Source organism: Excalfactoria chinensis, chromosome 5 (assembly GCF_039878825.1).
Source record: "Excalfactoria chinensis isolate bCotChi1 chromosome 5, bCotChi1.hap2, whole genome shotgun sequence".
NCBI classification, from domain to species: Eukaryota; Metazoa; Chordata; class Aves; order Galliformes; family Phasianidae; genus Excalfactoria; species Excalfactoria chinensis.
In genome coordinates this window covers 16,221,862-16,237,892 of record NC_092829.1, presented here as the reverse complement: position 1 = coordinate 16,237,892, position 16,031 = coordinate 16,221,862, and the positions used below count along the sequence as shown (strand labels likewise).

General features: G+C 37.4%; 1 protein-coding gene across 3 annotated transcripts in view; it reads right to left on the bottom strand.

The window, feature by feature from the left end:
* The window catches only part of GALC (galactosylceramidase), a 35,767-nt gene extending 21,083 nt beyond the window's left edge, over positions 1–14,684 (bottom strand). Inside the window, exons 1-7 of one of the 3 annotated variants that reach the window (XM_072338752.1) lie at positions 14,454–14,684; positions 13,939–14,007; positions 11,594–11,657; positions 10,619–10,732; positions 9,466–9,605; positions 8,033–8,071; positions 2,931–3,058 (exon numbers count right to left, since the gene is read on the bottom strand). In XM_072338752.1, the coding sequence (XP_072194853.1) occupies positions 2,931–3,058; positions 8,033–8,071; positions 9,466–9,605; positions 10,619–10,732; positions 11,594–11,657; positions 13,939–14,007; positions 14,454–14,624 (725 nt within the window). In that variant the 5' untranslated portion in view covers positions 14,625–14,684. Of the gene's footprint in view, positions 1–2,930; positions 3,059–8,032; positions 8,072–9,465; positions 9,606–10,618; positions 10,733–11,551; positions 11,658–13,938; positions 14,008–14,453 lie in introns of all 3 variants that reach the window. The other 2 variants (XM_072338753.1, XM_072338751.1) reach the window with 2 other exon arrangements.
* Between the last annotated feature and the right edge of the window lie 1,347 nt (positions 14,685–16,031).

Genomic DNA, 16,031 nt, shown 5'->3' with positions numbered 1-16,031 from the left:
CCAAAGAGGTTGTGAAGATATTCCAAGTTAACTGAGCAAACCTCAGCACCATGAGATAACTGCACCTCCTTCATTTAAGGAGGTCCAACCTCATATCCTCCAGAGGTGGCTTTTCAAACAGCCAATAAATATAGGAAACATCCCAGAAATTCTACACAGAAGGACTATTCTATCAGTAAAATCTACACTTTTAAATTGAGGTAGCTTATGTTCCTGTTACAGTGATATGTTCCTGACTTACAGTAATTTTTTATTCATAGGCAATAGGAGGGGGGAAAACACTGATATGGCAACAATAATTTCTGCTATTTCATCACTGTGTTACAAGACTCAAGATGCATCAGTAAAAAATAAAATGTGATTTGTTATTTCTAACAAAAAAAAAAGTTGGCCTAACCACAGATTTCAATTATCTAACATACGATCCCTGTCCATTATTAATGGTTTACAAGTAGATGATAAATTGTTGAGAACTATGGAAAAACATTTTTACTTTGTCAGTTTCTCAACAAGCATCAGAATAAACATTATGTAACATATTCAAGTCTAATTGAATATTGGCAAATAAGCCAATATGCAATGGTGCATAATGTAGAACAGGTGGTACTGAGTCATAAGTAAGAAGATTAGTATGAAGGTATACAACTACACAAAAACAAAAAGGCACCCATTAAAACAACATAGGAAGACAGTAGTGAAGATAGTCTTGCAAACAAAACATAGAAGTATAACAACACAGTTTAAGCCTTAAGTTAACTAAACATTTTTCCTTTTTTTTTTTTTCCTAAAGAAATTCCCATTTCAATGGCAACCACTGCAACTCATTGGCATGAAATAGTGACAAGGACTACATTCATTAAGATTAATCCCTCAGTCAAAGGAAGTGAAGCATACTGAATGTTAACAGCTTGGTAACCTTTGTTTTAATTAGAAAATATTAGGTCCCCTACATTTCAAATCACAACCCAGTAAACACGTAGGGGCAGGGGGAAAAGAGACAAAAACCCTACCATACATCCACGATACGTATCCATAAGTTTACAAACAGTATTTCTGGTACAAGTAAGGTCATAAGGAAACAGTGCAACCAAAGAAGAAAATGAAAGGAAACAAATGGATGTCAAAGCCATTTCAATTGCTTTCAAAAATTTTAAGTAAAACAATATAATTTTAATCCCTAGTTTCTATTTCATTATAGACCTGTAAGACAAAGTCACAGAGAGTGTTACAGTTGGAAAGAGAACAATGTACAGAAAACAACTGCAAAGAAAATAATTTAGGACTACTCAAGAAAACAAACTGAATAGCTGACTTCTGTAAAAAAAAAAAACAAAAAACTATACAGATAATTAAGAGAAAGTTACAGAGTACTTCTAGAACCTTTATGAACTTGAGCTGAAGGACAGATCTGTAATTAAGTTATCTTTTTCTAGGTCAGCAAGAACTCCAATAGTTAGTTGTCTTAAGGTCAGCGCTGTTTAAGAAACATGGTGTACTCACTCTGTTGTCCGTCTATTAAGCTGAATGCCTTAACAAATAACACCACTACTTGATATATACCTCTAGCTCTTCACTCTGATCAGTGGAGGTAGGAAAGTTGGGGCAAAAGCATTTTCATCTTAAAGAACAAATAATATTTGTCCGCAGTTCTAAAAGATGCCAACAGTACAAAAGCCAAACACTCTAAGGTCACAATTTAAACATTGACTCCATAGAGCTCTTAAAGAAATAATGAAAGAAGAACTGTACAAATTCAGCACACTGATTTTGCAAGTTTTATTTTAGTTATGATTTTCATGCTAACATTTCCTAATTCACTATGAACTTGCTGAGGTGCAAGTCTTGCCTGTTCTAGGTTAAGTTAGAAAAACAACTATGCAAAAATTAGTTACACAATACCAGTATTACAACTGACATTTCTCAGGAAGCTACTTACAGGTGATCAATGTTTATAATCTCAATGCATAAGAAAGTAATCTCTTTACAGAATCCCTGCTTAACTGTCTTGCTATAAACACTGTGTGTTTATAGAGCTGTCTAAAAAAATTACAAGACTATCACCCTTACATATAAATGGGGACAAACAGCACACTAGGGTCTATAAGCATGTTCTTAATAATAAAGCTAATAGCATAGGTAATAAATACACATATAAATGGTTCAATTGTGTTGCAGAGTTGATCTCCATTGTGAACAAGTTATAGCTTTACAAAAATCCAACAACATTAGTTGTTTTCAGAATCAGCAATAAGCAAGAATGCAAAAACAAGAGAAACCCTTTTGCAAAAAGCAAGATAGAAACGAAGTGTATTAGGGACCAAATGTGCAGACAAATAATCAAGTTGCCTTTTGCCATAACTGCAACAGTAGGCACTCCTATCTGCTGAAATTGAGATAGGTTGTATCAGTTTTAAAAACTAACTTTGGATGTTACCAGATGAAAGCAAAAAATAATCTAGCTTCCAGATAGAACCAGAAAGTTCACAAGCAATGGATGTATAGTAGGGAATGTGGCAAGGGTATGAAGTGTCAAGTGAATGTTCAAGATCATTTGAAATGATCAAGAATGATCAAATGATCAAATCAAGAATTTCATCATAAACCTTTTCTGACTTCGAAGGTGCACATGCAGATTAGCTAGCACTAGCGAATGACAGGAGACTTCTCAGGTAAGAAGCTCAAAACCTAGGTTCTAACTCAACACTTGAGAGAAGTGATGGAAGGGTTCTAAGATCGTCTTACACATGCACAAAATTGAAGACTTAGAGGAAAACAGGAAAGAGTAGTTATTTACCACTATACGTGATGATTTAAAAACCAAGTTTTTAGGAACTATGACTACATGACTTCTCAAAAATGGAGGTGAAGACTTATTTACAGAAATGAAGCAATACACGATGTGTAACATTCCTCCCTTCTCCCACACTTACCCAACTACCTGAACAGCATCATTAAGATATGGATCAACTACCATCTCCTCTGAAACGTTCCAATTTCCATCCGCAGCGATGATGCCAATGTTGCTTAGACCCAGTTTGTCTAAAGACTGCCGAAGTACCTTAGTAACAGATAACAACACTTAAAGTACAGCCTTTCATTAACCATGCAACATGAAAAATTAAGACTGAAAATAATTTTAGAACCATAGGAACAGACAGCAGGAGCATTACTTCAGAATAAGACAGGTAAGTGAAATCTTCTCAATGATGAGACATAATGACAAATCAGATAAAGATACCGATAAGTGTTTTTAACACTGAAGTGTTTTCTCCAGTATTCAGAAGGCCACACTATAAAAAGACTGGAATTATAAAAAACTATTAATCTAAAAATTATTTTTAAAACATTAAAACAAGGTTCAGCAGCTTCCACTTGCAAGAGCATTTGGGAAAAATACATCAGTCCACAGTCTAAAATCCTTTCTCCAATCTTAGAGAAATGATGCAATAGGTACTGTAAATGAGCATAGAAGGAAGCCTTTTCAAGTCATCTGAACACCTCAGATAACCTTTAATAACATACTCCCAGATACGTGAAGAGGAATAGAGAGATTTTCTGTCTTGGTATGTAGTCATGATAAGGACCAAAGGCAATGAGTTGGTGAAAAAAAATGAACTTAGAACTAATAGATACTAAACAATGTTTCAAGAGGAAAAATAATAATAATAATAATAAAATGAAAAAAAAAAAGCACTATAGAGTTCTGTTCAACTGCTTTAAGCTTTTGAAGCAAAAGCTTACAAAAGAGTTATTAATGATAGAAACACTATTGTTAAGTCCCTGTAACTTAAAACATTCAGCAAGTTTAAGTCTCACTGTCAAAAGTTTTCTTTAGAAAAGCATCTCTTTCAATAGGTAAAGAATATGATACTACATGCTATATTTTAAAAACCATGACTTTGGTGCAGTTTTTATTCATAATGGCGAAAGCCTCAGCAAGGCTAGATCTTGTATCAGAAAAAGCATTGCTAGCAGTGATCAACCCTCTGTACTCAGCCCTAGTGAGGCCACATGTTGAGTACTGTGTTTAGTTTTGTGCCCCTCACTACAACAAAGGCATCAAGGCCCTGGAGCACATTCAGAGAAAGGCATTGAAGATGACAAGGGGTCGGGAGCACAAGTCTTATGAGAAACTGAGGAAGCTGTGATTTTTTAGTATGGAGGAAAGAAGGCTCAAGGGTGACTTTATTGCTCTCTACAACTACCTGAAGGGAGGTTGTGGTGACATGGCAAAATCAGCCTCTTCTCCCACATAATTAGCTAGAGGAGAATGGCCTCACATTGTGCCAGGAGAGATTCAGGTTGGACATTAGAAAAAAGTTCTCTGAAAAGAGTGGTCATGTGCTAGAACAAGCTGTCCAGGGAGCTGGTGGAGTTACCATGGACAACTGGAATGGATGATCTTAGAGGTCTTGGTGATTCTATGATCTTGGTGACTCTATGATTCTATGATAGATGCCATGAACTTCTATCAACTTACTAGGCTACATCCAATTTTCCTCCATCAAATATACACATTAAAAAAAAAAAAAGTATACATGAGAGATTTAACTGTTTAAGATTCCATTAACCTTCAGTGCATTAAGTCAAAATTATTTACCATCCAGAATAGATCAGAGGCAAACATACTAAACATTTCAGAACTATGAAGACAACTCTACATTGTTTTGTCAGTCTAAAACACTGGAAAAAGTTAGATCTCAAGGTCTAACCCCTTGATTCATCAGATACCCTTTTATATTTGGCTGCAGACTTTCCAATTCTGGCCCCAAACCACTGTAAGATACTAAGCACCTGACTGGAAGATAAGCATTACCAGTTCATTTATAACAACACCTTGAAAGTTGATGCATGTGTCTGACCTCATTGGTGGAAAAAGATTGAAGATGCACAGTTAGACAAAACCACACTTCTGAAAATAAAGGAATTCTGCAGATAAAGCTCACTAGAAATTAAAATCTAAAGGAACTGAGACTTCTAAAGATGTTTTCCACAGTGTTTCCTAGCTGATGACTAAAACTAAGGCTATATTGTACTACAAGTAGAAAAACTACTAAATTAACAGTGATGAATCCACTTGGGGTGAGGAACAGCAGAGGAGGGAACCACAAAAATATTCCTGAACTAGGATTCAGAAAGTACTGCCACATTAATTATTATTTTAATTAGACACTTACTGACAAAGTACATTGCTTAAGTTTGTGCAAGATCCATAGAAAGGAGGAATTTGACTAATTGAAACAGTACCCTGAAATGATTTACTTATTCACAGATGATTTTGATTTAACACTACTTACTGCACTAATAGATATGCCTGTGTTATATGCTATATAAAGTATGCAGAAAGTCTGCTGAAATTATTCTTAGGATCATGGAGACTCACTAAAGGAAAACAGCGTCAGCTTACTGCAAAGGAAAAGACAAATTGTTAGTTGTTTCTGAATGGCATATTTTTAGACTGATTTGGATTCTTTTTAACTGCTCCACAGAAGAAATAATAGATAAGACCAAATATGATCTATATGGTCTTTGAAAGAGAAAGGACATGGATTAGATCTCCAGAGTAGATAGAATTAGGACCAATGGACGTTCAGCAAGACTTACATTAGACATACAGAAAACTGGTTAATCATGGAGGTAGTTCAGCAGAAGAGAATGACTAGAAACACTGCATAACTTCCATGTGAAAAGACAGGTACCAAGGACACAACACAGATACCCAAAACACACACTCCACAATAACATACACAGAAAGGTGTCGTTCCAGCCACTCCATACCCCCAGTATGCACATTTATATGAAGATAGACTAACCTTAAAATTTAAGGAGTACACTGACAGTATTTAAAAACTGGAAGAATAGGATCTTATTCGATAAGAATTTTAAAGCAACAAAATCATTACTTCTGCTTCATTTTTCTTTTACTTTGTAAGAAACATAACTGGAGTCTTAGTGGATGAAACAACTAAAATAAGTTCTTTCAGTAAAAGACTTAACAAGATAACCAATAACTCAAATATATGTTATGTCATTACAAAAAAAGTTTGCTGTTCAGATGCACATTTTGGCATACAAGTATGTCCTAAAATGGCTGACTGCAAATGAAATCATATTAGATAAAGAAGAGATGACACATGACACTGCAGTGTGCAAGAGAATGAATGATAAAACACATGTTAAATAAAGCCATACAGTAGAGGAAGGCTGACACATTTCAGTAAGTATTTTGGTGATTTTAAGATCAAACTTTAAAAATTCAGTTCTTGAAGCCAAAAGCTGTTCCAATTCAATGGTATTTAAAATGCTAACAAACAGAATGCCACACCTCCACTTGACAGTTTGTTCTCCACATTCATTCTCTGTACATCAGGAAGCCAAGGCAAATAGATTAGAACGAAGTGACATTGCAGAAGACTGAGCAGAAGAGAACCAGTTTCTTATGCGATCTAAAGAAAACTTATCAGTGATTTAGTGAAATATGAGTATTCTATTTATGGCAAGATCTGCTTTCTCTTTGATGATTCCTTTTACAAAAAAACATATAATCTAGTATATGAATAAATCTAACTTGCAGTTTGGAAAACATGTTACACTATCTTGCATTGACTTACTCCCTACAATTAGAATTATCCTTTAGGAGGCTACTAATATCTTCACATTTCTCCATTGGCCCATTCCTGACTAGTGAACTACTTTTGTAATACCCTACAGAAGCGATAATCTAGAAAAATCACCTTAATGAAACTAGTTGTGTAATGAAGCACAGATAATATAGAATTTGGTCTAAGTTGTGATAAGCCATGCAAACTAAACTGCTGTGGTAGCAATGACCAAGTAAATCAGTTTAAAAATACACAGTTGATTAATACCTGTTAATAAGAAATACAAAACTGGATAAGGTGTTTCTCTGTTATCAGGTATAATGCGAGCAGCTTTCTGCTTCCTGACATCCCTCACCAAAAGCAGTTAATATGAGCTATGAAGAAACTTGCATACTAGGAAGGAAATGAAGTGTTTCATAGGAGAGCACTCTCACTTTTCAGGAGCAGGCAGAATTTTATATATGCCAGCCTCATGAAAGACATTTAATTCGAGCCTAACTTTTCTTCCCCTGCTAATGAAATGTTATGTTTAATTGCTCTACATAACTTTCTGTATTATGCTACTAAAACTAAGCACTGAATGAAATAAGTACAGAAGTTGCCAGGACAAGTGACACAGCTGACCTTATGCAGTGTATACAATTAAAAGAACTTATCTAACAGCCACTAAGTGACTAATGTTAAGCAGAAGGGATCCAATTTCTGTTGAGTTCTGTATTAAAAAATAAAATAGCAGTTTTCTGCATACTCAGCTTAACTCTTTCTTTTAAGAAGAGGAAATGTAATTGCTTCTTAGCCTCAAAGCAGCAACAAGGAACTGAATATAGCAGAACTTATGCTGAAGTGGAATCTTAAGTATAACACAACTGAAACAGAAGTGAGCTTTCAAAGAAGGGCACACAAGGAAAGAAGCAGTGATAGCTTAGCATTAGCTCAAGTGAAATACTGTCACTCTCAAACTCATTTAGAACAAGGCATCAGCTTTTACATAGTTAAAATATAGAGCTTTTTCTTTATGGAAAAGGCAAATCATAAAGTGTCATAACAACCTGGACTCGTATTATCAACAATTTAAATGTATTATATCCACTGGAACTTCACAATGTTAAGGAACTGTAGATCCTAGAAGCTATTTTCCACCTTGTAGTAAGATTAATTTGTATGATTCTACCGAGGCTTCCATTCAAATGTCCTCCATATTAAGCACACTTTGATTTACAAATTTCAATAAAAAATTTCAGATAAAAAAATTCTCAAGATCTGACCCTATCAGTTTTTTATACCTGCAACCACCACAAGAAAGAGTTCAGTAAGCAGTCACAGGATTAAGGTCTCTATTCTAGAGGAAGTCATACAAGTAAATCACATATAAATGATAACAAAGTAACTTAAGAAGCACATTTCACTTTTGAAAAGGAAAACATACATACCTTGATATATTTGCTGTTAAATGCCCTTTCATTCCATATCTATAAGGAAAAAAGTAAAAGGCCATTTAGAGAAGTCAGAATGCATTGATATATCATGTAATCTTATATATACTTATACAAATCTTTCAGAATTGTTTCTGAACTCTGTGGTTTTTATTTGCTGAAGGAAATTGCTCTGATTGGTTTTATCAGCGCTCCACAAGAGAATTCTACATAAAAATTCAAACCAGATGCCTATTTATCTAATTCGTAGGCCTATTGTCCGTAATCTTGCCAAAAAGAACACGAATGCAGTGGGAGCACTACAATGGTTAGCCTTGTTACGCATTACGTGTCATTAACAATGGGTCTACAGTTTAGTAGAAATCATGGAGAAAAACACTGTAACTTCAAGACACGGTCATAGAGAACATCAAGTAATAATACAGATACCAGACATTATCCAAATACTTAATAAGTAGAACTTACCTTCTACTCTGAAAGCAGATCAAAGCAAGAACTAAAAAGTTGTGTCAAGCACATACCTTTCTCCCCACTGCCTCCCTGCAAGTTGCTACCCAGAGAGAAAGACTGATGCTGATTAATGCAGTCAGCAACACAGAGACATTCCAGAAAAGACATGCATTATACATGCCTTCCCACATTACAGTAAAAAGATCAGACTTTCTTAGTGGAACTGGAACCATAACTTCAGAAGCTCAACCCAGGACCACTGAATTGACTGTCAGCTACCCTGCAGTTAAACTATTTTGCATCAAAACACTTAGAAGTCCAAAATGAGCGTTCCAGTAAGCGTAAGACTTATTTAAGACAAATCAAACATTTTCTTAAGCAGAAGGAAAGAAGAAAAGGTTGAATCACAGTCAAATAATGAATTTGAAAAGTGCTTTTCTCTCTCATCCCTAAATAACATTTTCTCAAATATTCCCTCGCTACTTCCACATAATGCCTTATAACACAATATGGCAGATATACTGTAGCATATGTACCCTAACTACTTCTCAGTAATGCAGGTAAAAATGAAAGAAGTTGTAAAGGGCTGCCCTTCAGCAAAATAATAGCCATATTTTATGCCAAGCACTCACACTAGCTGTGTTTTTCAACCTCTAAGTCTTAACTAACACTTTTCGTTAGCTGGTTATCTCTAAAACCCAGGGACAACAAGTGAGACAGGAAATTGCACACTCAAGTTTCAAAACTCCTAAATATTCTGTTAACTTTGTTCTAGAATTGGGAAGTCAGGAACCTAGCCACTTTACACTGTTTCCACATTAATGGGCAGTACTGTAGAAAGGAGTTATGGTAGATAACAGTCTTATTGCAACAAAACGTTATAACCAGAATTACAGTTTTTCATCTCTCCCTTCCCAGTATTCAGAGAAAAAAGAAAAAAAAAATCCTAGAAATGAAGACAAATAAAATATTTTACTGACCCCAATATAATCAATATCCAGATCATGATACTGTTTAGCTCCTAATATCCAAGAAATAATATAGTAAACAGTGACATGTGGATAATCATAGGGCCAGTTTTCACCCCTCCCTATCCATGATGGAAATGTCCACGGTAATCCTGGAAAGAGAGAAAAAAAGCAAATAAATAATTACTAAACTCAGGATTAGTTGTGTTACAGTTCTACTAAAACACTTGCACAAAACAGCAGTGAGAGCTAAGTGCTGATATTTGTGCTTTTACTTCAGAATTGAGTTCTATCATGACTAATAAAGAAAAATTATATAGTCTCAGGAAGTACATATATGCCACCTGGCATCTCACTATAAAAAAACAAATGATTTATAGCCAGATTCACTTTTGAAACACTTTTTGGAGACAGGGTGAAAAAAAAAAATGACATCCCCTCTTTCATGTGAAATACATCCTGTGAAGTATTTCATCAAAATCCAGGATCCTGTATTTGTGTTGTTACATACACTGAGAGAATGGTGAGGTGCCAGAGCAGGTTGCCCAGAGGCGATGAATGCCTTGACTCTGGATACATTCAAGGCCAGATTTGATGGAGCCCTGGGCAGTCTGATCTAGTACTTGATCTAGCATTTAGCAACACTGCTTGTGGCAGGGAGATAGGAAGCTGATGATCCCTGAGGTCCCTTCCAACCCAAGTCATTCTATGACACACAACCCACAATCAAAACAAGGAAACAAAGTTGTCTTACCACTCAAATATACATACATACACACACACACACACAGCAAAGAAAACAGGAAGCAAAGGGAAGGAAGGTGATGTGCCCATAAGGACATATGATTGAACTTGGGGCATGAAAGATTTACAGATTAATGCTTCCTTTAAATTTAATTTATTCCTTTGAATTTCTTATTCTATTGGTTATTCAGAAATTCAGCCTGAATGATAAATCATTTATATTCATCACTGTAATCAAGTCTAAGCACTAATATCACTTGATGCAAGCAAATCATGAGGCACTGTCAGAATGTTACACTACGATAGAAAAGCAAAAAAAATCTGTTTAAGTGAAACATCACGCAAGCATACCAAATACTAGAGATGCTATATCTTGTCTAGTGCAACATATATATAAATCTTAAGGCTTGGAATAATTTACCAATCAGTTTAATTTGGGGGTTCCTCTTTTTAGCTTCTCTCATCAGCCACCATTCATAACCTCGGAAGTAGTTCTCATCATTTTCATAGTGCATATGAGATGGCTCAGTGCCATCTAGGAAGGAAGCAGACAGTTAGTTTACAATTATCTTCTGTGTCATAAGCTGTTGCACATTATAAAGTTTTCTGCATTGCTCACTGCTACAATATGCAGTCAAGCACATAGCTCCAACACAGTTCACACATTCTTTGCTCTACACTTCAAAGCAAAATGAGTAGTAGAAGGGAACATGCAAAACTGGCCACCCCTCATTCTTAACATCTTAACTTCGCATAAATGATTGTGTTTTTTTGGAGGAAGGACATTTTTGTGGGTTTCTTTTTAAGGAGACTAAGCTCTTTTTTTTTTTTTTTTTTGTATCAGAATGTGATCAGCTTTTGGGCATTTCCTATTCCCAGATATGGTAACACTAATATATGCATTTATGATTATCTTGGTCTCAACAGCCACCAGGAAATTTAGAGTACTATGATCAAAAGGAGGAAAAATAAAAATACAGGAATCACAAAGAGTGATCAAACACCAGTGAAACATAGCAGCTCACTGAAGTAAAAATGAAAACTGCTTCTGATCTTTGCATTTTCATGATTTTACGTCCTACACAAGTTTCATGGGATTTGTTTTGCAGAAACGGTATTTGAGAAATGCTCTGCAGAGAACTCATTTTCTCTCAAGTACAAACTATTAACCATATTATATATTTCTATATTGAAGGGTAGGAGGAAGAGAATACCATCTCTAAGACACAAGTATAAATCCCTTTTATAAGTCTGCAGACACCATTTCTGATATTTCTGTGTAACTTCAGTAGAACAACAGAACATGCATCTCCATGTCTTAACTGAAGAGAAGCGTGCAGGACATGTTACTTACAGCATCACTGCAATGAGAAGCTAAACCTTGCATAATCTATACCTGTTGATTGTCCATCACCACCAATCTCTACTTTGAGAATGTGTAATGAAGCACCAAAATTTGGCTGGAAAAGAAAAAAAAAAAAAAAGCAAAGAGAAATCAGACTAACCACAAGATAATCTTTATGAGAAATATTAAAGAATTTTTAATGTTATCATAAGCCAAACTTAGCCCTTTCTTTCAAAAGAATAATCAAATGATTAAACCTACTACCCTCATAAATTTCTTTGATACAAAGGCTTATGCTGCTTATGTGAAAGAGCATATATGTGTGTCAGAAATAACTTTTTCTGTAATTAGCAGGTTGCAAGACAAGAAAGACTGCCATACTGAAAAACAAATTGCCACTTGGTCTACTACCTCATCTCACTTGCATTTGACTGGCAGAAGTTAAGCATTCATCCTACTCCTACTTCTTTCAGCAATTGTTCTTTCAGCAATTGGTGGTTTTAGAGCTGCTCAAGCCAGAATTTACAACTAATCATTATTTTAATAAGCACTAACGGAGCTGGCCTTTTCCATGGAATTACCAAGTATAAGTTTTAAGATATAGTGATGAACTTATTAAAAAGAGAGAGCAGCCCACTTCTACATAGACAATAGTTTGCTCAGCCTACAGGTTGATTCTATTTTTTTTTAAATAAGAAGAATTTCCCAGTTTTACATCTCTTGTGCCGCCTTTTATTTTAAACTTCTACACATATCATTTTCCGTTTTCACCATGCAAGTCTACCAACATTAAACACAAGAAGAAAATCGAGGCAAAGCCTCCTTCCATATGTCTCATAACAGCTTCAGGGGTTTTAGTGAAAGAAAATGCTAAAAAACTTTCAAATACTGTGCTCTCAAAACTGAACTTTCTTTTATCATATTCCTGCTGACTCCTTCAGAAAACTCATACTTGCAACACACAATTCAGGTCTTTCAAAGAACATGGATATGCTCCCCAGTTATACATTGTTCTTCATTATATCCTTTACCCAGTTCTAAGCTATGCAGTAAATTATTCCCCTCCAGCCATCTGGATTACAGTGCTTGAAAGTGACATGGCATCCTCCTTCAGCAGAGTAATTTACAGTGCCAAAAGCAAAACAAGTTGCTACTGTTCGGTGCAAATAACGTTACCATATTAAGCTGAGTAACTCCACAGGTTACCCTTGCTACCTAAAGCAGTTTACAAACAGTAACATTCATATTCCTTCTAAAGTAACTACACTTTTTATACTAATCTGGAATAGATATTCTACTGAAGTGATGCAGCCAGATCCACAAAAATGATAAGCTATCTGTACTTGAATCAGAACTGTCCAACACACTTCCTACAGTCATCAAACAGCAGAGCCCTCATTAACCCAAAATGGATGATGAAAATACACTGAAAACAGGAATAAGAGAAATCCTAGTAATCTGATGAAATAGGCTGCATCCCCCCAAAAAAACAAACAAACAAACAAAAAAACATAAAAAACAACAAATACCAAAACATGCTGACTGTCAAGAACAGCAACTAAAAATGTAAGGTTCTCATAAAAACCCCTTTAGTACAGCCAGCAGCTATCAGCTATACATTAGCAGCTGTCATACTCTGAAGGAAGGAGACTCCTTCCTTAGGTTTTAGAGTCTGCACACCTGACAACACTTGCTGGTTTTATTCTTCTCACAGAAAAAGGAGCTTCCCAGCATTTCATAGAGGGATCAAAACTCTTAGAACCACAGAGTTGCTCAGGTTGGAAAAGACCTTAAAGATCATCAAGTCCAATGCAACTTAACCAAAGTACCCTAACTAACCCCCTGCTACATCATGTCTCTGAGCATGTCATCTTGTGAAGAGCTAGGAAGCCTATTCTTTACATAAGAAGAATAAAACAGGCTAAAATACTTATCCCACAAGAATGCATAAAAGCATATATATCAATAAAAATAAAACCATTAAGAATGAGAAAAAGCGCTAAATACATGTAAGTGTGGTATTCACAGTTACTAATTGTAAAAGAAAAAATAATTAAAAAGTGAATATATTTGAATGAGTGGTTTACTACGCTATGAATTGGTGTGCAAACCAGGGTTTGCTCTAATAGATTTAAGCTCCCTTAGGGCTCAGCCATTCCACTCTTTTAGCTACGAAGCCATCTACAACTCATAGGCAATAACACAACCTATTAATTTCACTACTCTTTTACAGGGCTCACGTGTCAAGTTTTAAAAACAGCTTTAAATAGATGCTTTACAAGATAGAGCTTGCCTAATCTCAAGAAAGCCTGAATATACTACAGACATCCCAACACGTGACAGTAAGAAACACTGCATGAAATCAGATATTAGAGCAGCAGTGACACAGCCCTTACCTTGAACAGATAATCTAAGATCTGGGAGCGATACGGTTCTTGGTAGTTCACAAGGAGTCTAGATGTGGCCTAAAACAGAAAATGAAAATGCAAATACCTTAACATTCAAACATCCAAGCACATCCCCATATTTTGGTCTAGGAAGTTCCACACAACTAATAAGATTAAATTCAGCATAGAGAACTCGCTAACCACAAACAACGTTCTTTTCTAACCCTCCACTTGCACAGTCCTGCTTTTGCGGATTGGAGGGCACCTGCTCACCCGTGACACTCTGCAAAGGGAGCCCAGAGGGCAGGGACACGGGGAGATAGCACAGAGCCGCAGGCACAGCACAGCTCAGTCCCAGCACTGCTCTCCTGCACTCTCCCTACCTCAGCTCACCGCACAACGTCCTCAGAGCCTCCCCAGCATCCCCTCAGCCCGCCGGTACCCCCAAGTACACCCTAGCAGGTTTCCCCATCCCCGGTTGCCGATGTCACCCCGGGAGCCCCGCGCACGCCGGCCCCGCTCACCCCGCCGCCACTGATCGCCCCGATCCCGTCGAACTCCCTGCCCAGCCCGCCGGCATCATCCAGCACGTAGACGGCACCGACCCCGGGCAGCCCCAAGCCCCATCTGGAGCCGAACAGGAGCCAAGCGCAGAGCAGAGCCGCAGGACGGAAATAAACCCTGACAACCTCCATCCCGACGGCCCTGCGCCGCTCTGCCACCAGCCCCACCCCGTCCCTTCACAACCCGCATCTGCCCCCGCCCCGGCCCGCCACGTGACCGCGCAACCTGGCAATCACCTGAGGAGGGCGGGGCACGGGCGTTCTTCGTCGCCATGTTACTACAGGGAACGGCTTCTCAGCCCTTACTGCGCAGCCGCATGGCGAAGCCGGTGGTTGCCATTTTGAGGGCGGGCGCGAGAAGCCCCAAGCCATGGTGAGGCGTGCTGCCCCGCCGCAGGAAGGGGCCGAACAGCGGGTGAAGCCATTGAGGAGCCATGATCGGTGTGGGAATGCTTCCGCGTGCTTTCGGGCGCGTAACGAGGGAGCGTGTTTGCATCACGGGTGGACGGAGCTTCAGTGTGAAAACAGCGCGTTGAGCAGCACGGGCACCGTTCACAACATCGATGGCGAAGTGACTTTCATCAACTGCAACATCGGTTCTTCTTACATGATCCACATCCTCCAGCAGTTCCCCTGGAAGGGGAGTGGCGTTTCCCAGTGCATCTCTCTGGGAAGTGCAGTGTCTGACATCACACAGTGTGTCAGGGCTGTAGAAAAGACCTGTTTTATCATGTTTCTATTCACAAAGAATGCCGCTGTTGGAGGGACTGCCCGACTTGTCCGTGTCATTGAGGAATTTCGTGTCTCAGTGATGACATTTCCTGATTAACATTTCCTGTTTATTTCTTTTTAAATAACAACACCAAACACTCATGAAACATTTTGCGCTTTACAGCAATATCAAGCATTAACTAATGAACCTGCTCACACCCAAATGAGCTATACGGTGTCATTATTACATGCAGAAGGACATAGTGACTTCCTCAGGCTACAGTGAGTCACAGCAGAGGTAGAATTAGGCTCATGGTTCTGATGTACGTTTGTTCCAGCAGACTGCAGCTTTGCATACCTAGAGTGTGCAAATAAAGAAAGTATTGCCATTGTGAGAAAATAACTGTTTAATTTAGGTGATTTCTTAAATTAATACATCAATTTATTCCCGATAGAAGGCTTCAGCAGAGGAATTCATTCTCTTTTTCAATGATAGGAACCTAAAAACATCAGCTTTTCAAAACTTCCATCTTCTGGTGTGCCGAATGCCTGTCCTTTCATCTGCTAAAGAGTAACATTTTGGAAACTGTTTTGATGGAAAGAAGAGGACAGTTGGAGTTGGATTACAAAGAATTTTATTCTGGATTAGGAATTTCAACCTGTTTTTTACCTGTCCTTTGTTGTTGTTGTTATTGTTTTGTTTTGTTTTGTTTTGTTTCTCTACATCTTTATCCACAACATAAGTGCATCTGATCTGAAGCTTCTGTAAACTCACAGCTGATAAAATTATTGAAGACTTAAACAAAATACTCATTGGGTTTTTTTGCG